This window comes from Myotis yumanensis, unplaced genomic scaffold, assembly GCF_028538775.1.
Source record: "Myotis yumanensis isolate MYYU_CA2020_CCGP unplaced genomic scaffold, mMyoYum1.0.hap1 SCAF_2, whole genome shotgun sequence".
Taxonomy (NCBI): Eukaryota; Metazoa; Chordata; class Mammalia; order Chiroptera; family Vespertilionidae; genus Myotis; species Myotis yumanensis.
Genome location: NW_027223753.1, coordinates 157886388 through 157913236, shown reverse-complemented (window position 1 = coordinate 157913236; position 26849 = coordinate 157886388). Strand labels below are relative to the sequence as shown.

At 44.2% G+C, this 26849-nt stretch overlaps 1 protein-coding gene across 1 annotated transcript in view; it reads left to right on the top strand.

Annotated features, from left to right (window-relative positions):
* The first annotated feature begins 5555 nt into the window (after positions 1-5555).
* Positions 5556-26849, top strand: part of FSTL1 (follistatin like 1) — a 55386-nt gene continuing 34092 nt past the window's right edge. The window contains exons 1-2 of the mRNA XM_070406274.1: positions 5556-5664; positions 5810-5866. Of these exons, the coding sequence (XP_070262375.1) occupies positions 5662-5664; positions 5810-5866 (60 nt within the window). The 5' untranslated portion in view covers positions 5556-5661. The remainder of the gene's footprint in view (positions 5665-5809; positions 5867-26849) is intronic.

Here is a 26849-nt window from a genome sequence, read left to right as displayed (position 1 = left end):
ATATATATATATATATATATATAGCCAATTTCAATGGTGTATTCTGACCAAAGAATGCATTTTAACTTGTCATCTTATTGTTTTCTATGTACTACTTCTACTAGTCCTGATTAGAGCAGGAAGACAATTGTTTCCCCTAAAGGTATGTCTTTTGCCATTAAGTAAGAAATCTAAAAGAAAGTCTCTAAACATTTCATCTAAATTGAGTGCAATTTTCTTAAGTACTGAATTGAGTATTGCGCATCTTCAAGCATCACCAAAATGAAAGAGAGAGAAAGAGAGAGAGAGAGAGAGAGAGAGAGAGAGAGAGAGAGAGAGAAAGTAGGTATTTGTCTTTATGTTCTTCATACCTGGTTTCTAAAATTCTTGCAAATCCTAAGTATTTTTAACTGATACCTAAAAGCATACTTGGGATGAGGATATCACTAATAATAATGAATGTGAATCCATATTTCAAACAGCTTTTTGTTACCTTTGAATTTGTTGACTTGACTTATTGTCAGGCCTGATTGAGTCATTGTTTTTACCTTGCTAATGTGGCAGACAGTGAGCTCTTCACAGAAGTAGGAAATATGTCAGCTCTGCCCTTTTCTTATCGATAGACAAAAAATCTTTATCCTCATTTTTTTGGTTTCATAGACGAAATGTTTTTTACCTAGTTTAGTTAAAACGAGATAGTATGATATGTAATCCATTTAAGTGGGTACACTTCTGTACATCACAATGTGTTAAAGGGAACTGGCTGCTGTCAGGCCCTCTGTGTGGGAGAGCGCCCACTCTCTCCTCCTGGTACCTGGCAATGGGGTGCAACTCATGACTGATATATGCACCAAATATGGGCACCGCAGTCTATCTACATGCTTGCAAAGTCGATTTCTTATTTTTAGGTTGGAAATAAGTAGAAATATGTATTATTTTTCCCATACCCTCTGGGATCTGCACCCCTCTTTGGAGAGCATTGGTTTCACAGTGAAGGTTGGTGATTTGTTGCTGCAGTGGACATTGGCTAGTCTCAGCATTCACTCCCTACTTTCCCTACCCATCATTAGCCTGATTGCCCCCCATCTCACCCCTCACTCCTGCGCCACCCTCCCTCTTTCCCAGTGACTAGCATAGGGAAATGGGGGTATCAAGAAACTCAATTTAGGCTTTTAAAAAAGTGAATTCTAGGAGTTATGTAGCAGCTATGGAAAGAGGCTCTCTCCCTCACCAAGATGGTGTTGTCCAAAGGCACAATGAGCCCATCACTGCAGTCAGTTTACCACCCCAAGAGCATAGACAAGGAGTCCCAGGAGCTACCATGTGGAACCCAAGAATGAAATAAGATTGCTGAAGATAAAGGCAAGAGATGGCGTGAAATTGGATCCTTGGTGACCTTACTTGAGGCCCTGGATGAAGTCTTTCCTGAAGCCAGACGTATGGATCTCTTGGCTGTGTATATACAGTTAATATATAGGCCAATAAATTCCATATAACTGCATAATCCATTTACTTAAGTTAGCTTCTCTATCACCTACAACCAAAAAAGTCCTCACTGATATAACTGTCAACTCCCTCATGCAATTTGTTTTGTTGTTATTGTTGTTTGCTTGTTTTTTATTTATTGTAGTTAAAGTTAACCATACTCCATAACACAGAATTATCATCAGTTTCTGCAAGATCCTCCTATTGAATTATTTCTTAACTAGCACATGTTAATTATGAGCTTATGTACCAGGCACTGTTCTAAGTAACTTACTTATATTAACCCATTTAATCTGCACAATAATGCTATGGAATCAGTACTATTATTATCCCCATTTTGCAAATAAGGGAACTGAGACACAAAGAGTTTAGGTAACTTGCCCAAGGTTACACAATAAGTAGTAAAGCCAAGATTTACTCCCAAGGCACATTGGAACCACGGCTTCTGGCTCCTAAGCTAATGTTCTTAATCACTATAGTACACCAGAAACACTGCACTACTTACATACTAACATTTGGCATTGTCCAATTGTCTAATTTTTGCCACTGTGATGAGTGTATAGTGATATTTGACACTTATTGTGTAATCTTAGACAAATTACTAAAATCTCAGTTTCTTTAACTGTAAAATAGAAATGATAAAATAATACCGATTTCACAGGGTTTTTGTGTAGTTTAAATAATACCAGTGACTTTGAGCATCTTTACTTGTTGGCCATTTGTGGAACATTTTTCTGTTGGGCTTTCTTTTTCTTATTGATTTGCAAGAGTCACATATATGTATATCATATTTATGAGTTCCTTATTAGTTTTAGATGTTGATTCTCTCCTAATCTATCATTTTTTTAAACTATGGTGCCCTTGTTTGAGCATGTATCTTTAATTTTATTGTGGTCAAATCCATCAATTGTGCCCCCAAATGTAGAGAGAATAAAGATATGAAAACATTGTTTATACCCTAAGCAACTTAAAAATCTAGCTGGAAAATCAAGAACAACTATGTGAACAGTATTAAAGTTTGTACCAGAATGGTATGCAATAAACGCCACGTTGTAAGGCTGTATAACCAACTGTTAACCTTGGAAAAGTATCCACATTTTCTGAGGCTCAGTTTCCTTATTTGGAAAATGGAAACAATAAAAAATACCTTTCAGTTTATTGTGATAATCCTATATAATAAAAGACTAATATGCAAATTGTCCCCTTGACTGGGAGTTCAACTGGGAGTTTGACCAGGGGGCGGGGCCGGCTGGCCAACTGCCTGCAGGGCTGGCCCCCTCCCTCCCCCCGCCAGCCTGGGGCAGGACGGCCGGACCCCACCTGTGCACGAATTCGTACACTGGGCCTCTAGTTAAATAAATAAGACAGTTTGATTGGCTCTGCAGTACTTGGCACATGGTACTGGCTGTAATTCATTTGCAATGCAGATCAATGAAATAGTAATGGCTTCCATGTATGGAGGTCTACTACCCACCAGACACTTTCTATAATATACCATACTTAAATTTCACAGCCCACTGCAAAGCATTATCTCTGCTAATTGTCAGATGCAGAAACACATTTTCAGAGAGTTTAAATAATTTTATGAACTCTCAAATTATTTAAAGTGATAGAATTAAAAGCCAGATTTGTTTGACTTCAAACCTCATGTGCTTTTTAAAAGTATATATTTTTATTAATTTCAGAGAGGAAGAGAGATAGAAACATCAATGATGAGAGAGAATCATGGATCGGCTGCTTTTTGCACACCCCACACTGGGAATCGAGCCTGCAACCCCAGCATGTGCCCTGACTGGAATTGAACCGTGACCTCCTGGTTCATAGGCCTACGCTCAACCACTGAGCCAGGCCAGGCCCTCATGTGCTTTTCACTATGCCAAGTTATTGTCAGAAAAGGTGTTAGAGAAGCAATAAAACTACCTGAGTCCTGAAAAAACAAACAAACAAAAAAAGAGGCAGAATTTAAATAGACAGAAGGAGGAAGAGAGAAAAGATCATGCCAGATTGGGGGGTGGGGAGGTGGTACAGTGCATGTGTAAGGGATGAAAAGTATTGTAAATTATTAGAGGGCCGAAGCAAACCCTGTGCATCACAGCTGACCTCGGTCCTGGCATAGAGATGAGGGACAGCTATTTCCACTTCTTTTATTTCCATGTCAAAGAAGTAGGAGTGAGTTATCTGACTGGTGAGCTGGAATGCATAGGTCACTCTGACCCCTGAGGTTTGGGGAGCCAGCCTGCCCTAGGAAGCTTGTATTTTCTGCTTTTCCAGAAACTGTAAAACTGCCATTTTACACCATCAGATTTTCACAAGATGGGTCCTTCTGCACCCCCAACCCTCTCTCTATCAGCCCTGGGTGGCTCCAGCTCCGCAATTTTACATACGCAGATTTTCCAACTTTGCGTGTGACAGCCAGGTACTAAGGGGAGTCATTTACATGTTTTGTTTTATTCAATTATGGGGTGAAGTATGAGCAAGTCCATTGTGCCTACAAGTCTAAAGCCATGGTCACCACTCCAGCTTTTACCAGTGACAAAGCTGACCTTTTCCTCTGACTCTGGTGGCTGTTTCAATGGCTTGTGAACACGAGTGGGGAACATGGATGTTATCTGAAGCCCCTAAAACCACAACATTAGGCACTCAGGAAACCATGGTAGTAGAGTGAACATGACAGGGTTGGAGGACAATGACAAGACTGACCTGATGTGAACATGGGGAGTATGTTAAGTAGCGGAAATAAGGTTAGATGGATGGGCAGGCCCAGTGACAGAAGACTTAACAAGTACTGTAGAAAGTTAGGATTTGATATGGGAAGAAGAATGCTGAAAGTTTCCCAGCAGGGGAAATGCATGAGAAAGTGTTTAAATCAGGTAGGAAGATTATGGCAAGGAGTTGCGGTGGAGACTGGGGGAGGAGAGCCTGGAGCTGGAAGGCAGACAACCAAGAGGTGGTTTCCTGAACTGGGGAGTGGGAGCAGATGAAGGTCTGGCCTAGGGAAATGGAAACTCGAAAGCTGGTGAAGAGATGCACAATAGGGGTCAAAGGGGAAGTTGCCAGGATATGGTGACAACCCAGGTCTGGGAATTGGAGAACATTTTCGTGGCTCTACTCGGAAAGAGGCAGAGGAGCAGGCCTGGGAGCTGGGGGGACCTGGGGCTCAGCCTTGGGCATGTCAACTCTAAGGTGCCAAGTGGATTTGTTCTCTTAGGAACGAGGCCGCAGCTGGGAGTTTGGGGAGTCAATACAAAGAGGCAGCACAATTTGAAGGCCGCTGGAAGGAAGCTGGTGGAGATGGAAAGCATGAATGTGGAGGGTACCTGGGATGACGGGATTAGGAACACAGGGGCACATGTGACGGGTGGGCGGAAGAGAGGAGGGGGCACAGTTCCTGGATTGGAGGAAAGGACAGATGGGGTGAGGCTGGTAGCAAACGCTGGAGTCAGGATCTTTCCAGCAGAGCAGGGCTGCCGCCACTTTCCCCCTAGGAAACCCACAGTTGAACCCAGAGCAACCTTCCCACTCTGACTGATCTTCCGGGACCCTGCGCCCACTTCCTGGAGTCCTGGCTGCAGCGACCCCGGACTGTGGGTGTCCCCGGGCACCTCCAGCTGTCTCTCTCTCACCCGTGGGGGGCGGCGGCGGCTCCCTGGGCTGCAGGCAGGGCGCCTTTTCCTTCAGGTTCCCACCCCACCCCGGCCGGGGCCCCCGAGCAGCACCGCCCACCTGGGCACCACTGCACCCTGCGCCCACAGCCCGCCGGAGCCGCAGCGAGCCAGGGCCCCTCCCGGGGGTGGGGTTTCACCCTCCCCCCACCCCCCCCCATTACACACACACACACACACACACACACACCCTCCGCTTTTGTTGCAGTGTCCCCTGGGACACCCCTCCCTGCCTCTGCCTCCAGGTCCTGGGGGTCGGGAGAGGGGGGTCGGGGGATGAGGTTCGGGCGGCGCCAGGACGCACGCGGCTCCGGGGAGCCAGGGGCGGGGAGGGGTGAGCGGAGCCGGAGCCGCGGGGGCCGCCGCTGCAGAAGGGGAGGAGAATGGGGAGGAGCTGGGGGGCAGGCGGCGGGGAAGGAGGGGTCTTAAGGGGCGGCCAGCCCAGGTCGGATTTCCTTCGAGGCTGGCGATCGGCAGAGCTCCCACCTAGAGCTCGCTGCAGCCGCCTTGCGCCTCCGGAGACCGGGACGGGACCATGGTGAGAGCCCGGCGCGGCGCGCAGTGGCCGGCCCGCCGGGGCCGCCGAGGGTGGCGGGCGGCGTGGGCGAGCCTCCGGGACCCGAGGAAGTTTCCGGGGTCGGCGCGGGCCCGGTGCCTTCAATCTCGCTCTGTCTCTTCCGCAGATGTGGACTCGCTGGCTCGCGCTCGCGCTGGTGGCGGTCGCCTGGGTGCGCGCCGAGGTAGGTGAGAGGCGAAGGGGTCCCCGCTCGGGCGCGGGCCGCTGGGGTCTGCGCACGGGGCGGGCGCCGCACCCTGGGGATGCTCTCCCGGGTGGGACTGGGAGCTTCGGAGCGTGGGGAGGAGGGCGTTCGGGTCAGGAATGCTCCTACGAAACTTCAACCTCAAAATCAGGGAGAGAAGTTTGGGCCAGGAGCGGGAGCCCCACCGAGGCGAACATGGAGGGAGAGTGGGGAGGGGGGAGAGGACGGGATGGGTGGTTTGGGACGGGAGCGGCGACCAGAGCCGCAGCAGAGTTCAAAAAGGCGCCTTGAGTTCTTTCCTTCACTTAAGAGGAATCTGAGAAGAGTTGGGGATTTTTCCTTTCTAGTCTGTCTCCTGTGGGTACTGGCGGGGGGGGAGGGGGGGAAGGGGGAGAGAGATAGAAACTCCCACAAAATCCCAAGAGATTCTTCTTTTTGGGCGGAATAAATTTTTTCTCGCTTATAAAGCAAGTTTATAATTCTCTGATTTTTTTTTCTTCCTTTGTAAAGTGTCCTCGGATTGTGTGTTATTGTCAGGTCGGGACCGGATAACGGCCTTTTAAAATCTCAAGCTTTCCCTTAAACTAGCATTGCGCAAGTGTGAGCCATCCATTGCTCAGCTCTTGGAGGGCTCGGTTTTTCCAAAGTATTTCAGCACTTTTTTGGTAATGTGTGTGTTTTTTTCCAACTCCAGTGACCTTCCTGAGACACTACAAACAGACCAACAAACCCTTCACTCACCAGCCCTTCCATTAACTCAAAGGTTTATGGACAGAAAATAAACAATTCTAAATTCCCTGGGCTCTAGTCTCCAGAAAAGTGAGGTCAGAAACCAAACATTTGATAATTATGGCAGGAAATGTGGAAGGAATTAAAAAGCATGAGGGAGAAGAAATGGAATGTACATTACAAAAGGAATAGCTCCCTGGTGGGTGGTTATTCTCCCTCTTCCAGTTTTTTTCTTCATATTACAGCTTAGCCCCACCCTTCACACCACCGCTGGACTCTGCCCAGAAAAAAATCATGGAAGCATGCAAGTCTTTACGATTAAACACACACACACACTCATTATATTGAACTCTCATTTAAATCACTACTACAGTCTTGGCTGAGCTAGAAGCAGGCTATTTTAACAAAGAATTAAAAAATAGCTAATGTTTATTGGCTATCTATTCTGTGTTGTAATAAAACTCCATTTTAATGTTGAGGAAACTGAGTCCTAGAGGTTACCCAATGTATCCGGTGCTCTGAGATGGTAGGGGTAGGATTTGTACCCCAACAGTCTAGCATCACACCCCATGCTCTTAACCACTACCCTCCCTATATCAGGACCTCATAACTGCTGTGTACTTGTACCCCAGGCGGTGGGCTGCATGCATCCTTTCTTTTTAAACTTCTCCAACCTTGTAAGGGCTGTTTTATTATCCCATTCTACAGAGGGAGAGACAGATTTGGGGAGATCAGGTAACCCGCCCAAGGTCACACAGCTAGTTAGTTCTGAAGAAGGCTCTGAACACAGCTCCTTCCACCTTTGGAACCCATCCCGAACTCCACATCAGCTTCTCGTGCATTGTTTTCCAGGGTTTGAATTTGAGGGAAGATCCCTCTGCACTGGCTGACTGAGGCCTGGCTAAGAAACACCCTTGCTGGGCCCTCAAAAGGCAGCTGCAGCCCTCTGATGGATGAGGTGGATCCCTGGTTGGTTTTACGGCAGGCTTAGGAATTGCCAGCTAGTGTGTGAAATCGCTCTGTGAACTGGAATGTTAGTATGAGGTGTGAGGAGACTGTGGGTTCTCTTTCCACAAGGCTGTGTGGCCCAGGGTCCAGGATCTATTCTAGGCAGCCTGTGTTACACCCCCTCCCCCCAGTGCATTGCTGGGAAAAGCTTAGTTCTCATAGGAAGTTCCCCCAGCAGCAATTTCCTGCTTCAGGTATAAGAGCCGAGAGCACTCTCGCAGAATTCCCAGACAAAATCCATGGGGAATAAGGTAAAATCAAGAAGTGCTGAGATATGGAGGAAGTTGATGTATAAAGGAGGCTGTGAAATCAGGGTATGAGGAGTAGGTTTGATCTAGGATTATCTTTTAACCAATCTCTTTTTTATATATATATTTATTTTTATTGATTTCTGAGAGGAAGGGAGAGGGAGAGGGAGAGAGATAGAAACATCATTGATGAGAAGAGAATCATTGATTGGCGGCCCCCTGCATGCCCCCTATTGTGAATCAAGCCCACAACCCGGGCATGTGCCCTTGACCAGAATCGAACCCAGGACCCTTCAGTCCAAAGGCCAATGCTCTATCCACTGAACCAAACTGTCTTGGGCCCAATCCAATCTCTTGGTGTCTGGCCTTAGTAACATTCAGCAATTTTTAAATCCATGTTTTAATAATATACCTTTAATTATTAATACAAAGGTAAATTAACTCTAGCAATTTCGATGTTATTTTAAGCATTTTATCATGCAGTTAACGGTGCTTGCAGTAGAAAATTTTTTCTTGTTAGCTGTAACAACATAAACAAAGCCAAGTGATGATATTTGCAGTCTTCATTGACATGACTCCACTTCAGTAGACTTTAGGGTTCAAATTGTACAAATATTGTTGAACCTTTTAGAACTGAAATTTAGAAAATAAACTCAAGTTTTCCTGGTGCCTTTTGGTTGAATACAAGCACAAGGAGTCAATTCAACCTAATTTTTAAAAATGTGATTGCCATGCTCTGGCTCAGTTGGTTGGAGCGTTGTCCTGTACACCAAAAGCTTGCGGGTTCGATCCTTGGTTGGGGCACATATCTAGGTTGAGGGTTCAATCCCAGTTTGGGGTGCATATAGGAGACAACTTATTGATGTTTCTCACATCAATGCTCCTCTCTCTCTCTCTCTCTCTCTCAAAATCAATAAAACATATCCTGGAGTGAGGATAAATAAATAAATAAATAAATAAATACATAAATAAATAAATATGATTGCCTGACAAATTACATTGCTATTTGAAGAAGTCAAGCCTTTGGAGTAGTAGAGGTGTCCCAAGCTTGGGGAAAGGTGGTTGTCATCATTGTTAATGCCAGGCTATAAATCCTGTTTCATTAGATTCAAGAATCTATTAGCAAATCTCATTTAAGGAAAGTATTATTGCTTGGCACCTCAGGGTTGCTTTTTTGATTGCTTCCTCTTTCTTGCATTATCTTTGTCTTCATCCGCTATCACCAATGTGTTCCTTCTGGCAGTCTCCATCAACATTCTGGCCCAGCCACCTGAGCTCACACCCAGGCACTCTTTAGAGTCTGTGCTTGAAAGGGGTGTTGGGCTGGGGCACATCTCTGGATGAGCATATATTAGCATCCCATATGGATGAAGAATGGGGGCAGTAACAGCGGAGGGAGTGCTTCAAGGAACTATTGCACAGCCTCCCCTCTTCTAGATTCTGTTAGGAGTGGGCTTTGTGGACCTGCTCACTCTCCCTTATCTTTCTCCCTCCCACTGAGAATGACTGCACTTGACTGGGAGGCTGGGAAAGGTTGAGAACCCAGGTGCCAGCACATATGCCCTTGAGTCTCAGTTTTATTGGCTGATGTGGGAACTCCTCCATATGCTTTACGATTATTCTAATGGTGGATTCAGGCAGGCTTAGAGTCTCACCCATATCCTCTGACTTTTTGGAGCTGCAGCAAAACTAAGATTTTAATATCCATCTTGCACATTAACCACTAAAATAATCTCTTGTTTGTTTATCCTTTGGCAAATACACTACTTGCAGTGATTTCAAAGACCATTGTTGGAAATTGGGATGTTAAAACATAGCAGGGACTCAGCTGAATAGCCAAAACAGATGGGCAAGTGCCCTGCACATTGAAGCCCTGGCCATTGAAAATGTCTTTAGAAGGGCAACATGCGACACTTCCCATAGAAGTCTCTGGATTGGGTGCTGGAAAGCTGGAGTTGGGTCCCAGGAATGAGTTGGGGAGGAGCTGTGAGGTGAAGATTGGGAGGCATGGGTTGCAGTGGATGTAATGTCCTGAAGAAGGAAATAAAGTCAGCGAGGCAGAAAGATGTGTGTTTCCAGGAGAATGGAGAAAGTAAAGGATGAGCTGTAAATACCAGGGGTTACACATGGAGAACTGGCAATGTCACCGTGGCTTCTTCCCAGCTCTCTTCAAATAATTGGACATTTGGACATAACATTTCTAGCAGCCACAAATAGTGTTAGCTTAATGACGCCAGATATTACAGGAGTGAAAAAATACTTCACTTAGGTAGGTAGGTTCATTTGGTAAGTCAGGTGATTAATGTCCTGCAGGTCAAATGCACACTTTTCTCTAAAGTGCTATATTCTGACATCTGTGACTGATGCCAGGTCCTTTCTCTGGGGGTGAGTCATTAACAGCATGGACCTTCCCTTCACTAGGCATCAATCAGTCAGCATTCCTTCTGCAGGCAGAGCAAACCCTACACACGGAGTCATGGATGAAGTAGAAGACATGGTCTCTGCTCTCAGGTTGCTTACAACTTAATGGTGGGCCAGGTGCTTTAAAATGGCAGATACAACGTATCTACATATATAAAAGGCTAAGCGACTAGCTGACTGGCCGGTAGCTATGATGCACACTGACCACCAGCAGGCAGATGCTCAATGCAGGAGCTGCCCAGTGACAGCAACTTTGCAGAGTGCCCTCTCACACTCCAGGACCCCTTGGGGGATGCCGGACTACCAGTTTCGGCTTGATCCCATAGGCCAGGCAGAGGGACCCCACCTGTTGGAGGGACCCCACTCACTCTGCAGATGCCCTTCAAGCCCCGTCACTGCTCCAGGTGTGGCCGGTAGGGGGAGGTACCGCGGGAGCTTGGCTCCAGGGCATGTCCAGCCCATTTCACCCAGTCCCATCCCACCAGCCACCTTCAAATTAATTTACTTTCAATGTGCACAAATCTGAGCACCAGGCCTCCAGTCTATATATATAAAACCCTAATATGCAAATAGACCAAACGGCAGAACAACCGAACAACCGGTCGCTATGACGTGCTCTGGCCACCAGGGGGCGAGCATAGAACATGGTGGGCATGGGCGCCAGCAGGATGGTGGAGCAGGTGAGCAGGGGTGCCAGACCAAGGCAGGGCTCCAGTAGCTGCCACTGGGGCGAGCCTCTGGTGGTTACTGAAAATTCTTTGCTCCAGCACTGCAGTCCCGCTGGACGCTCGCATCTGCTGCTGGTGCTGGCCCCACTCACACCCGCTGCTGGCACCAGAGCCTCTGCTTGTACCCCCTGCTGGTGCCCGGCGCTGGTCCCGATCGTTCAGCGCCATCAGCAGGTGCAAGCGGCGGCTGCCAGCCACAATTGCCCCTCAGTGCTTCTCCACCTCCCCCTGCTCCTGAGGGGCGATCAGGGCTAGCAGCCGCCATTCACACCCACTGCCAGCAATGGCCCCACTTGCAACTGCTGCAGGCGCCTGGCACTGGTCCCGATCACTTGGCGCCGTCAGCAGGTGAGCGGCAGCTGTCGTCCCCAATAGCCCCTGAGGGCTTTTCACCTCCCCCTGCTTCTGAGGGGTAATGGGGGCAGCAGCAGCCGCTTGCTCACGCAGGTGCAAGAGAGCAGGGCCAGTGCAGTCAGCATGTGGGAGCGGCAGACAGGAGACCAGGGGCTATGGTGGGAGGGACTGGGTGGGGGCACAGAGGATGGGCTGAGACCCGCCCCTATGCCCACTGCGACCTCGTGGCCCATAGTTCCTTTCAAGGTGCAAAAGTTTGTGCACTGGGCCCCTAGTATTATTATAACTAGATGGTTATACTCTTTGCGAGTATTATTTTTGCTTCTTTACATTAACATAAGGCTTATCTTGATTTTTAGAGTTCCTTTACATTAGTACAATGCACAAATTTGTAATGTATAGCTTAATGAATTTTTACATATGGGTACACCCATGTAGCCACCACCCAATGAAGAGTGAAGGAGTCCAGGTGTGTAGAAACAGTTACAGTGAAAAAAGAGTAGATATGATCAAGGTTACATTTCATCACTCAAGGATCATTATGGTTTAATTAGTCCAGTCTCTTGATGTCTGGCTCTAGTAACATTTAATTCATGTTATAAACCTTTAATAATTAATGAAAAGGTAGATTAATCCCATCGATAATGAAACTTGCAATTTGGATGTTATTGTAAGCATTTTAATATGTACTTACCTGCTTGCAGTACAAAGTTATTTTTCTTATTAGCTACAAGACATATAGTAAATTCAGTTAATATATTTTTTATTGACATGAATTCATTTTAGCAAACTTTGGATCAGCTTTGGGGGAGCTGACTTTGCTGCTTTGCAGGGGGGATATTTCAAAACTCAATATAATCTACACTGACAAACTAAATCAAAGAAAGAAACTAAAACAATTAGATTTGACTACTTTGTCCTGGCCATTATTACTTTTAAAGGGACGCTATATAAGATGCCTGTCACAGCATTTATGATAGCTAAGAACTTAAAACCTATTACTCATGCAATAATTTAAGAGTTAAGAGTTAACAGCAATATGTGCCATTAAAAATTACATTTGCAAAAATTTTTAAGGCTCTGGCAAATGATTATGATTTCATTTAAAAAGCAGAACACCCCTCACACCAATGCCTTTTCCTCACAACTGTGTAAAAATTTATGGAGAAGTGTTAGAAAATTCTTGGACTCCATCATGAAGATTCTTGTGACCCCTCTCCTTTTTCAAGAGGAATTTACCCTCCTAATATATGCTATTTTGTTTAAATAAAAGTTAATGTGTTATTTTCTGACAAAATAGGAAAATAAAATCCTATGTAATAAAAGGCTAATATGCAAATTATCTCCTTTATCGGGAGTTCATCCGTGAGTTTGACCGGGGGCAGGGCCAGCTGGCCAACTGCCCGAGGCCCCTACCCCTGGCTGGCCCCGCCCCTGATTGGCCTCCCCACCCCGATAGGGGCAGGCCAGCCAGACCCCATCTGTGCACGAATTTGTGCACAGGGCCTCTGTTCATAACAGCTTAGAGAATATAGAAAAAAATAGAGCAAAGAATAAAATTACCCATAATTTCACCAGCTACAGATAAACCAGTCCTTCATTCCTCCTTTCAGAGAAATTATCAAAATCAATCAGCAGATGTATGTGATGTGCCTACTAGACACTGTAGGCAATAAAAATAAGTTTCTCCTAATACTATAAGATAGATGGCCTGCAGAGATAGCACAAACATGACATGCATGTCACTACTACCCGCTCCCTTTCCCCTGACAGATACTGTTAATCAGTCATAGAACTCTGTCCTTATGAGTCTAGAGGAGTTTTGAAAGTCTTTCTCAGCAATAGTCTAAGTAGCCATTAGCAACTTTTATTTCACATCAGTTATCCTGTTTGTGAGATAAAAGGTGTAATGGCTACCACAATGAGAAGGTACCTTCAGACCAAAAAATGAAGCAGGCAACACCATAGAAAATGACCACATTTATTAAAGGGTAATTTACTTACGGGAAGATTGGTGCTGAGCAGAAAAGACGATCCAGCAATCTGCAGATTATTCTCCACTTAACAAGACAAAGGGACACCAGGGGCCCTACCTCCTTGTGGACTTGTGATAGACGATTGTTTATAATCCATACTATTATCAGCTTTACATTTATCTTGAATGTCATGCCATTCTGGCTGTTACTGACAAAAATATTCATGGCTATATTTTTCAGGAACACATATCATCAACTAGAAAGCTTTAATATGCTTGTTAAAGATCGTGAGGTTGTTCAAAGGTCACCGTATGAAACTTAAAACTGAAATGAAATTCGGGACACAGAGATGGAGTTGGTTTTATTCACATCTGCATCTATACACATATATTTGCCATTCCTGCTAGAAAAGTCAATCCAATTTGACAACCTTGCTATATCTTTAGCCAAAATGAAGGTGCTTAGAAGGCAGAGTCTGGGAGTATGTGACCCCGGGGTAATAGGTGTTTAGGACCAGAGGAGCAAATGGATGAAAATGTTAATAAAACAGCACTTTGTTCTTGGCCACAGCTTTTAAGTTCTTTAAATGATTTTGATTCGAACACCTTAAAGGCAAACCCTTTAATGTTAGCCATCAACAAAAATATGATAATGATAGCTTCCTTGGCTGTTCTGATGGGGTAAAGCGTGGCTTTCACTGAGGCTCTAAGAGCTGCTGCTGTCATAGATAACAGCTTCTGCATTAGCAGCCGCCTGGCAATAACCTGCTAATAGAAAGCTCTTTGGGTAGTTGGAGTACAAAATGGATTCTATAAATCAGCATTTTCTGCTGTGGTTGGAGGATTTCCATATAATCTCTTCACTGACATTTTATATGCTCATTTAGAAGCCATCACCTATGAGCCTATTCGCAGGGTTAAGTTTGAATGTCAAACTTCAATAATGTCAAAATGTCCCCTAAATAATCCTGGATACTATTTGTGACCAACTAAACTGTTGTCAAAACAAGTCATGTGACATGTCAAAAGCCATGACGTGTTGCAGGCCCAGATTTATATATGTGTGCGTCATGGGATATTGGCTTGAATTGATGTAGGGAAAATGCCTCCTTGTCTTGACTTGTTACTGTTTTCAAGATTTAAAACCCTGTGTCTGAAGTGAAGTTTGTCTTTTTCCCCACAGTCTTTCCTCCTATCCTCCAACCATAGTTAGTGAGTGTAACTTACTAATCTCCCACAAAAGTGCCAGCCATTAATGCTAGTCACTTTGCACCAATGCTGCTGTGAAGAATAGTGTGGGACCAGAAGGCACACCACATAGGTCCCTGTTCTGAAGGAGCTGCTACCACCATACCTACTGTGCAGCTCCAATGGACCTGGCCATCAAGGGGCCAGCTCTATGGATTTTTGAAGAAATTACCATACCCTTCCTCACCTCCTACTGCTGGTTCGGAAAACGATGAAGTGCGGCAGTGGATGGACGCCTTCTCAGAATGTGAGAGGCTCCACTGGAGCTGCTGGGCCATTGACCACTGGCCAGTCTGTCCAGTAGGGGCAGTTTTTTGTGTGGAACTTGATCTGAAATTGTGTCTGTCCCTGGAGTGCTGGTGCTCTTCTCTGATCGCCCATGTTCATGTCACCTCAGCCTTCCACGGAGTTCCTTCCTTCATGCTCTTCTCTTGGTCTCATATCTGGGTGTTTACAACTTTTATCTTTGACATGGACCCTGTTACAGAACCTTCTCATTTTTAAGCGGGACATTATAAAATCGTGAAAGAGTCCTTGACTTAGGACACCTGCTCTACTTCTTTCTTGCTGATGCTACCTTTCTAAAGCCACCTGACGCCTCACTGCAGCCTCAGTTATGGTGAAAGCAAGAGGTAGTGGAGCAGGTTACAATTCTGGTGTCATCTGGCTGTGAGACCTTGTGTGAGTTATTTAATCTCCCTGAGTTCACTTTTCTCATCTTCGAAATGGGAATAATGACTGTCTCGCTGCCTATCTATCCAATTCAGTCATGGAAAAGGTTTCCTCGACTCATGGCTTATACTCAGCACCAAACATCTGCAAGAGATGAAGTGCCTCTCACCATTCCCTGATAGGCCTGACAATATTGCTGACTTGGTCATGATTTCAGCAAGAGAATTCTCAAGTTACACATTAGCGTTTACTTGGCATTGTCTGTATTTGTCTGACCTGTGTGCTGGCTCAGGTTGTTACTCTGTTTTTGATTTATCTTTGGGGGAAAGTATGCATAATGGTTTGACACCCAGGCTTTGAAGCTAGATTTCCCTAATTTAAAGCACTGCCCTTATAGCCCTGTGATCTTGGGGAAGTTAGTTAGCCTCTCTGGGCCTATTTCCTCATCTATAAAATGGGCTTACCACAGAGTATTTCACCCATAGGTTGCTTGTGACGATTAAACAGCTATTTATTACATGTAAAGCAATTAGGAAAGTGGTTTGGCACACAGAGTGCAATAAGTGTTAGCTCTTATTATCATTCTTGCAGCATCCCTATCTATTGGAAGAGCTCCAAAGCCATGGTGTGTGTGTGTGGGGGGGGGGGGGGGGGATGTGTGTGTGTGTGTGTGTGTGCGCACGCACACATGCCTGTGCTCATGGCTTGCAGAACTCCTCTTGCCTCTTTTACTTTCTCTAGAGCAGTGGTTCTCAAGCTGTGGGTCGCCAACCTGTGGATCGTGACCCCTTTGGGGGTCGAACGACCCTTTCACAGGGGTCGCCTAAGACCATCGGAAAACACATATAATTACATATTGTTTTTGTGATTAATCAGTATGCTTTAATTACGTTCAATTTATAACAATGAAAATACATCCTGCATATCAGATATTTACATTATGATTCATAACAGTAGCAAAATTACAGTTATGAAGTAGCAACAAAAATAATTTTATGGTTGGGGGTCACCACAACATGAGGAACTGTATTAAACGATCGCGGCATTAGGAAGGTTGGGAACCACTGCTCTAGAGATTAATGATCACCTTCTTTTAAAAATGCAAGTAGGGTATTTATTTCAGTGGATGCTTTAACGCCCAGAATTCATATCAGAGCCCTTGCTTCTACTGAGCCAATCTTGTCTTCACATTTTCAGATAGTGTTTCCTCTGTGAAGCCAGAGCCCTGTCATTCCTCCAGGGGAAGAATTAAGTCCTCAGTGAGCACCTCCCGTGCACCAGCAGTGATCTGTGCAAGCCAGCATAGGTTCTTCCTTGAGACAGAGAACAAGGGAGAGACTTGGAAAGGGAAGCAGAGTGAGAACAAGCACAGAAGAGAGATAATCAAACTTGTCTGGAATTTTTCCACATTTAGCTTTTCTCTCTTTTATGTCCCTCCTTAAATATGGAGGGAGCCACGAGATACCTTGGATTTTTTGTGGAATGCTCGTTTTCACATTTTCTTGCTATAGTCCCCTTAGTATGTCTATTACTGGGCCACAAATCCTAAATTTGGGGTTTGGAAAAATTTGATCAGGCAAAGGAATAGAACTTTTTGCTTTCATTGTTTGAAAAATAACCTCCTCTCAAGACAGGGTCAGAAGTATTCCTGGAGCAGGCTGGATTTGTCCCTTTGGGAGCCACGGCAACGCCTCGGGTGTTTTGCACACAAACCTTGCGTCCGGGCACTGCTGTATCTGGCGGCCAGCCCTGACTGCAGCCTCACGTGACCACCCATTCCCAGGCCCCAGAGCCGGGTCTCCATTGCTGCCTGTGTGGCTGTCTGCTCTCCTGTTCATGTTTCCCCACTTCCTTCTCGCCTCTCCTTCTCCATCTCATCTTCCTCCTCCACCATTACAGAGGTCACCCTGGGACGTGTGGGCTGCATTAGGAGCTGTCGGAACATCTCAGGCACCAGGCTCACATTTAATGCAGAGAGAAAGCAGCACGGAGTACTGATGCATTATTGTGCTTCACACTTCTGGAGCAAAGCCAACTTTTTAAAGTAACTCAAGAAAGGAAAGTAAAAAGCATCACAAGCATGTTCTCTGTCAGGCACTGAGTTAGTGCTGGTGACGAGGACAAAGACCCTGTTCCCCAGGTGCTTGCAGTCACTTTCTTTTAAAAATGCAACTAGGGTATTTATTCCAGTGGATGCTTTAACGCCCAGAATTCATATCAGAACCCTTGCTTCTACTGAGCCGATCTTGCCTTCACATTTCTAGATAGTGTTTCCTCTGTGAAGCCAGAGCCCTATCATTCCTCCAGGGGAAGAATTAAGTCCTCAGTGAGCACCTCCCGTGCTCAACTGATCAGGCTCAGATTGATCCAGTGTGGTAAGTGCTAGGACGGGGCAGCAGCGAGTCTTCCAGGAAGTCCTCCAAGAGGGGGTGCCCCACAAGCTGAGTGCTGGTTGGCGGGACAACCGGTGGAGGAGAGGGAAAAGCCTTACCTAATTTAATTCTCACAACCTGATAATGACATGATTATCATCTTATTTTTATCTGTGAAGAAACCATGACTCAGAGGATTCAGTTAGTGGCTCAAAATCAGCTACGTAGTAAACAGGACTTCCGCTCTCTAGGCCAGTGATGGTGAACCTTTTGAGCTCAGCGTGTCACCATTTTGAAAAACCCTAACTTAACTCTGGTGCAGTGTCACATATAGAAATTTTTTGATATTTGCAACCATAGTAAAACAAAGATTTATATTTTTGATATTTATTTTATATATTTAAATGCCATTTAACAAAGAAAAATCAACCAAAAAAATGAGTTCGCATGTCACCTCTGACACGCGTGTCATAGGTTCGCCGTTACTGCTCAAGGCAAATGCCCTGTTCTAGACCCTCTGTGTCTTAACTTCTGAAAGTGACTTTGAAAGCAAACCAAAACGGTTTTTCTAGATAACAGGGACTAAAAAACAACAACAAACAAACAAAAAAAACACACCCAACAACAACAAACTACACACACACAAACCTGTACAGTCCTTTTCCATTATGTCAGCTAAGCGCCTCGATCGACACTTCAGGCTGGTCATTCTGGCCACATAGACATGGGCACACTAGTAGTCTAGTCCCGACTTGGTTCAGCCAGCTGCTTCTCTGACCCCCATGAGGTATAGTTATTCCATCAGAGCCCTTGTGCATTATGGTCAGTGGCTCAGGTGATGTTTGAAGGCAGTCCCTTTGTCCTTCCAGTATATTCACAACCCCTCCACATTGAATAGGACCAAATTGCAAGACATGTCTAAGACTCAGCTGAGTTGCTGGGTGAGGTTGTTCAGACCATCTATGGCACCAGTGCAGCTGCCTCAGGGGGCAAATGAGGCTGACTCCCTTCTGCACTCTGCTTACCAGGCTGTTCACCCTGGCATGGGCTTGTGTGCCCAACTAGAAAAAGGGACACTTTTTTTCTAACTGATGTGCAAAGCTCCCAAACTCAACATTTTCTTTCAGATATATGATGCTTTTTGGACTATGCTGGGCCATTTATCCATCTGTACATTTTATAAATTGACATCATTCAGTCTTGCAAAATTTTCATTCCAGGCCTCCATCAAAAGGCAGTTTTGTACTTTTTGCCAATTTTTCCTCTGGATTCGTTAAGGTGATACACGTGGAAATTTTTTAAAAATCTGCTTTTGCCTGGCCGGCATGGCTCAGTGGTTGAGCATTGACCTATGAACCAGGAGGTTGTGGTTCAATTCCCAGTCAGAACACGAACCACAGTTGTGGGCTCAGTCCCTAGTGGAGTCGAGCAGGAAGCAGCTGATCAATGATTCTCTCTCATCTGACTCTGATGTTTCTATCTCTCTCTCCCTCTCCCTTCCTCTCTGAAATCAATAAAAAAATATATTTTTTAAATTTGCTTTTTTTTTTTGCATTCACCAATGTGCTACTTTTAGCTGTTGCCCAACTCAGTCTAGTTTGGGAACTGTGATTCCCCAGGAATTAAGAAAAGTATTCCCAGCTTCCCTGTGATTGCTGGATTAGCACAAATTCCCTCAGCCCACAGCGGAATTCCAGCCCCGAAGAAAAAATGTCTTAGGCAGTGAACTCCCAGCCCGGAGCCTGTCAGAGGTTGTGTCATGTGTTGCATTAGCTGAACAAAAAGCAAGCGGGCTTTCCGGCCTTGCTCCCCCTCCTCCCCGCACCCCCCTGGAGAGGCTAGTGAACGTCTAGACAGTGTCTGCTTGGCACTGAGCCTTTTCAGCACAGTCTGCACAGCTCTGCAGCGCTGACTTGGGTTCCTCTCTTCACTCGTTTCCCCAGTTTTCTTAACCTTAAACTTGTCTCGGGGACTGGCCTGACCCCACGTATAGTAAGAAGCAGGTGAGTACATGTATGAGACTGTCAGGATTCCACAGTCTTGAGACAGGTTCAGAGTTGGGAAGATACCAGCAGTGCTGCCTGAAGCTGGAACTGAGTTTACAGAGAGCCCGGAAGTGAGCTGGCCTCAGACAAGCCTCCATTGATTGGCCGGGCAGAGATGGGCTGGAGTACATGACCCAGGGAGACCACGCACCCAGGTAATGAGCCTCCTGCCTTCATGGGAAGTGTGAACATGGGCGAGTCACTGGACCCCTCATCTGCAAAAAATGGGAGTTAGAGTAGGGGAGCTCTAAAACCCAGATCTGCAGTCCTATCCCTACAAAAGCAGGCAGACAATTTAGGTTGGATTATCAAAATATCCTACTTAATGCAGTAGGATATTTGATTAACTCTTGTCTGGGAGAGGCAGCTTGGAAGAGAAGCTGGTGCAGGGATGGAAAAAGAGAATGAGTAAAAGCAGGAGGCATTTTTTGTCCCTTACCGACTCCCTCCTGCAATGAGTGCAATACAAACAGTACAGCATGGGGCACAGAACAGTCATCGTGCCCAGGACGTTCACATGCTGTTGGCTCTGTAGGAAGGAGTCGCTTGATTTTCCACCTTAGAAACCAGCTGTCCAACAACACTGGGCGAGACATGAAGAATGCTGAGTCCCCTTGGGGTTGAGCAAGGAATTTTTTTTTTTTTAAAAGAAGATCACCCCAAATTCCAAAGTTTGCAACTTCAGCTTTTATATGACTTTCTTCTGACCTTCTAAAATGTTCACACTTTCTTTTTAAAATGTTGCCTGACCCCTATTTTTGACTTCTGGAGGCCTTATTGCCTTCTCACCGTGTTACTGGCCCATGCCCAGGATCCTGGGTTTCCTGAGCAGGTATTGATGAAGTTGCTCCTCTAGTCCCCATGTCCTTCTCTCTAAATCAGTCCAGGGCTTTTGTTACAGCTGAGAACACTGCTCTTTGGCCTTGACCTCCTGGGTTAAATTAAGGGACTTGCTGGGGTGAAGGCAGTGAGGAAACAGAGGCCAGAGCAGATGTTTTCATCCTGCTTAAATGCTTGCTACCTTAACTGCATTCCAGTTCCTGAATCCCACATAATCCCGGTATGCTATATTGTGCAGACTGTTGGTCCTAAGTAGGACCACACCCAATGTTGCTTGGTACAGTGTCAGAATTGAATTAAAATTGGCTGTGCTCCAAGGTAGATTACATGCACAGACACAAACATAAATTTCACTCCTTAATTGACTTAAATTTCACTACTTGGAGACCATGACTATCTGCCTATAGCTCAAATACACTCCCCTCACAAAAACAAGTTTCTATGGGAACTAATGGAGAGAAGTATATATATTATTAAATTTCCCTTAATTTGACTGCTTAGTTCAGTGTTTGACTGGTATTTTGCTGTCCTGATTCCTTTCTGAGCCTGGGCATATAGAAAATAGTGATGAGGGGTGCTTATTTTTTTGTGGTTGTGAGTTTTGCTTGCTAATGAACATTAACTTAATGTATGTCATTCATTCATTTTTTTCATTCATTCATTTCCTATCTCATTCCAAAAACCAGAGGTACACGTTTCCTTTCAAATCCCAGGGCTAGCATGTCCCACTAGCTTCTCTGTTAGCATCAGGCTAACTAAACCGATTTGCAGTTATGGAGAAGGACCCAAGTTTGTGGCATAACATTCGCAACCGAAAATAAAATGGATGGAGAACTAAAAAATCAGTTCAGAGAAATTTCTGGTGACTGTCCCCAGGCTCATCTAAACTTAAGTGTGAACTTGGTATGTGTGACATTTCTATTAAAGCAGCTAAAAGCTATTGAATTGAGCAGACTCACACATACTTGAGTTCCCTTCATTCTTAGGGTACCTATCAGGAGGGCCCAGCCCAGCTCACAAAAACCTGCCTTTGAGGTGGAGGCAGAATTCACACGTGCTCTGAACACTCAGCTCTTCATCTCCAAGGGCATCCCCATCCTTGGGTCTTCACTATAGATTATTATTATGACACTAGTGGGCAAAGGCGTAGGTGCACATCAGAAGCAGAAAAGTCATTTGGCTTCTCCTTAGAGTTCTAACATCTTTCAGGAATATGGCCATTTCTGTTTTGTTCCCGTGCTCTTCCTCTAGTCTTCTGCCCTTGGCATTTTTCTTTCCTTTCCTCTCTTATCCTGTGTGGCCTTGGCCTTGCCAACAGCCACACACGGAGAAACAGACTTCCTGGTTTAGCTACTTACTTTAGGTTAATACTCTCACTTTATGCATTAATTGGTGTCTGCGTCATGTTCAACAGAAGAGTAATTTTCTTCATGGCACCAAGGGCTGGCTAGTGATCAAAGAAAACGCCAGCACAAGGACTCCCTCTTCAGGTGTGAGCTCTTTTAGGGTTTCTCAATTTCCTTTCTTGAGGGACAAGACTAGAAGGGAGAAAGGTATTGGGAAGTGTTTTGAGTCGAGGTCAGACATTCAAGTCTTTGCTAAATGTTGGGTATAATAAATTCAGTACTCACTGCAGACTTTTTTTTCTTAATAAAATTTCCTAAGGTACTTGTGGGCCATGTTGTTTAAAGGACAGTTACCAAGTTAACAGCTTTATCTCTGGGAGATACAACTGGAAAATAATTCTTGTGTTTTTCCTTATTTCCTATAGGAGAACATGTATAATACAACCTGGATGATAATAAGAAACTGTAAAACTTATTTTTGTGGGTGTTTCTTACATGACCTATTTAGGCACTCTTTTTATTTTTTAAGACAAAATAAAGAAACCATGAACATGATATAAAATCCTACAAGAACAACCAATGCTTGAGGATTATTAACCCCACGGTGCTGGCCATTTTACAGCTTAGTTAAATGAATTTCCCCTCTAAATTCCCTTTACACATTTGATCAAACAGAAGGCTCTTCTTTTCTGCTTAAGTTGCTTCAGTGAATTGCTGCATGGATTAGTGAGCAAGCTGGGTTCCTCCCCAGTGGCTATATTTCAGTTGGTGATTGGATTATTTTTCTAGGTAATGCTATCATTATTTTGCCCAGTGTAAGTAGCATTATCATTTAGTGACCATAATCACTCATATTACAGTGTCCTGGAACATGAAGACCTCCTCATTCCCCAGTGATCTGTTGTTTAACTCCAGGAAAAAGTCTTCGCTTTGCCCAGGTTGATGAATGTGTGTGTGTGTGTGTGTGTGTGTGTGTCCAGATAGCTGAGGGTTATTGTTAACAATCGTTGGGTTTAGATATGACAACAGCCATATTCAGAAAGTCTTGACTTTTTTTTTTTTTTTGAGGGAGAAACAAAAATTAGGGATTCTAAGTCCAGGGGAGTTCAAAGCCTGTGAACCACCCCTGTTAACTGCCCTTTAAACAACATGGCACACAAGTACCTTAGGTTCTTGTTGAGAAATGAATGGAGTAAATAGGAAGAAGGAAAATAGTGATGAGGAGGACTGGGGGAAGGGAAGGGAGGCAGTGGTAGAGGGTGGGAAATTGTCACTGTTAATTGTCATAGGGTAAGTACAGTAAATGAAGATGAGGTGATAAAGTGAAGAGTTTCTGGTCTTTATCTTATAGCTTCATGAGGAAATACTATGAGTAAACACTACTGATATACTGTATATGATCAGAAAAGATGTATGTCTGCTTTTTCTAAGAGAATATATGGTCTATAATTAAAACTCACAAGAGCAAACAATAATATTAAACCTGTAAATTAAAGCATTACCTGTATATAGTGTGTAGCAAGGGAGATAATGACCTAAAGCACCTTAGACAAGGCCAGTACTCAATAAATAAATAGTGGTTGCTATTCTTCTTGTTTTAGCTTGAATTCCAGGGGGCAGCAGAACTACAGGGAGAGACATACAGAACCTAGATCCGTATTTCTCAAACTGTATGAGTGATATCAGTATATGTGTTTGGTTAAATGGGTTTTTAGTTGCAGGACTTTTCAGAGCCTTCCAGTGTTCATGCATTAGGTATTTTCCTCTCTAGGGGACAGTAGTCTAAGCAGTGTTTCCCAGACATTACACCACAGAACACCATTTCAAAAAATACCATAAATATGTCAAAGCTAGTATTCCATGAAGCAGTTTGGAAACATGGGTCAGTTCTGGACAGATTTCCATAAGCAGAGACTATTTACATCTGACCCCAGGTCTTAATGGGCTTTACGTGAGTGAACTCACTTACCTAAACTGATTCCATTTCATCAAGAAGGTATGGGACTTATCTGGACCCCAGGGCTAGTCCAGGCGTAGATCCTTCTGGGAATGACTCCATACTGGACCATTGGCATGGCTATGACCATACATTGCCTAGAACTAGCTGGATTTTTTTTTTATTATTTTATTTTTGGTTTTCAACTTGAAGTACTCAGGAATCTTCTTGATTATTCATTTTCAACTCTCAGAATATATCATGCCTTTATTGACTTTTCTTGGTCTCCATTACCACCACTCTAGTCCAAGCCATCATCATTTTGTGCTTGGACTATTGCAGTAGCATCCTAGCTTCTCGCCCCTTTTTCCTCCTTACCTCTTTCCATCTACTTCTCTACCAAACAGCCCGAGTAGTACTCTTTTTAAAACATATGTCTAATCACCTCTCTCCTATGTAAAACCCGCCAGTGGTCCCTGTGATTTTGAGAATAAAATGCAAATTTTTCATCAGTGCCTACCAGGCCTTGCATGCTCCAGCCTGGGGCCGACTCCTCCCAGCTTACCTCTCACCACTCTCCCTGCAGCCACAAGTTTTTCTGTTCCAGGAACATAATAAATTCCATCTTGCTTCAGAACATGGCACTTTTTTTTTCTCTATCTGAATTGCTCATTTCATTCTTTAGGTCTAAGCTCAAGAGAGGTTTCCTAACCACTCAATGTAAGTGATGCCCTTTTTTTTCACCCAGATGTCTCTGTCAAACATATGCTGGCAAACTTATCTTCTAAATGTTCATCACAATCTGAAATGATCTTATTATTTGTGTTTATCCACTGTCCTCCCTTTATATGTACTCCTTCACAACAGAGTCCTTCTCTGTCTCGTTTACCAGTGAATCCCTGTCACCTAGAAATGAGCTTAGCATATAGCAGGTGCTCAGTAAATATTTGTTGAAATAATTCACTGACCGAATGGGTCAGTTAATGAATCCAAATGTTGCCTATGTGATGAGAAAATGTATGATATCCTGCCTATAAACTCTGTACCCCAGTCATCCCTGTGTTGGATTCTGCAAGTATATGTGCACCTGGGAAGATAGTTAACAGCACTTGCCTATCAGCACTTTGCTTAACCTTGACATGATATTAGTGCTGAGTTAGCTTAGTCTGACACCTGGATTTTGATTCTCTCAGCTCCAGGTGAAGTAGAAATTTAAGCAGAGGCTAGCAGAATAGTAAATATTTGTATTCTTTCCTTCCATGATCTGCCATTATGATTTCACTGACCATTATTTCCAGAATAAACTCATATCCCAAAGAACATAAAGTATTAAATTCTGTTGTTGGTGAGTCTTTGCCCCAAAGCTTCTGGTCACTTTGTCTTCTGACCTTACCATTTGCTGAGACCTTTACTTTTTGGGATCCTTTCTGCTCTCTCTCCTATTTCATTTGAATGGCAACCAGTATGGGTAAAACAATGTCGTTGGATATACACAGTGATCAGCAGTGGGTGGAGTCCCAGGGAGCCAGTCTCCCACTTGCCTGCAGCCCTCTCTCTTACAGTTGGCTCACGGACCAAATTCCCTTACTTACATAAACTGTTGCTCCATTTTTTAGTGGAGTCAGGGTAACCTAAACCAGCTAACTATGTGGCATTTCTCCAGTGCTTAGTCATTTTAAAGTGAAGAATAGAGCCCTGAGAACTATACTGCTATATAATACTTGGGAGTGTTTTCACCCTGAATGATACATACTCTATTACAGACTACTCACCACTGAGCTGGTAGGTTTTTGTGTAGGGTTTCTAATACAGTCCTCGGGGAAAAGCAAAGTGAACAGAGAAGGAGGTCATTGTGCATTGTTGGTATAGTTTGAGGGTCTCACAGGATTTTCATCTTTGCAAAAATAAGGAGTTTTGCTGCAATGGAGCAGAATACCTCGCAGCCTCTCATTGGTGGGCCTCCTGCCAGCTAAAGCCTGATTGGCCAGCACAAGTAGGTTTTACAGCTTCTTCCCCCCAGCTGTGACTTCCCAACTGCTCCAAGGAAAGAATGCAAGGCAGGAATGTCTCAATAAGAATAGAATGTGCATGTTTTCATTGACTTTCATCTCAAGACACTAAAAGTGTGTGTGTGTGTGTGTGTGTGTGTGTGTGTGTGTGTGTACACGCATGTAATACTATTGAAAGCTGGCAGCAACTGTGTGTATCTGCCAAATTTGTCCATGAACTTTTGTGCAAAAGAAAAAAAAAGTATATTTTAATAGTTAAGACAAGGCTCCAAATATGTAGTCTAATTAACCCCTTCTCATTGTTTGATGAGAGAAGCCATATAGAGTCTTAATGACAAGAGGTGGCAAACATTTTGCCTTCCTTACAGAAGACCAGAGGAGACATTCCTTACAGTGTCCACGAGCACTGAAAGCAGAGCCAGAATTAGGCTTAAGTGCACGTGATATCTGCCCATTTTCAGGGAACTGTGTAGCCTGGTCCCAGATACAGCCCAGATGCTGCCTCACTCATGTGTTCAGATAATATATGTTGATTTCAGTTATATACACAACTTCTACAATATTCCAAGTTAACATCTTACTCTTTCTACCTAAAAATTCTCCTCTTCAGCTCTCAGTGATTTGTCAGGACTACTTAAACTTACCGTTTAGAGCTGTGCTACTCGGTAGGAAAAGCCACTAGCCACAAGTGGCTGTTGAGCTCTTGAAATGTGGGTGGTTGCATTAAGACCTGCTGTAAGTGTAAAATACATGTCAGTTTCAAAGACTTATTATGGAAAAAATGTGTAAAATGTCTCATTAATAATATCGATTACATACTGAAATAATATTTTGGCTATTCTTAAAGTAAATTGCTGAAGTAATTTATCTGTTTCTTTTGACTTTTTACAATGTGACTGCTAGAAAATTTTAAATTATCTATAGACTGATATGTTCCTATTGGACAGTGCTGCTCTAGACCAGGATTTTCAACCTGTGTGCCATAAGAATTTTTAAAACACAAAATACCTAACTATTTACTCAGGGGCACT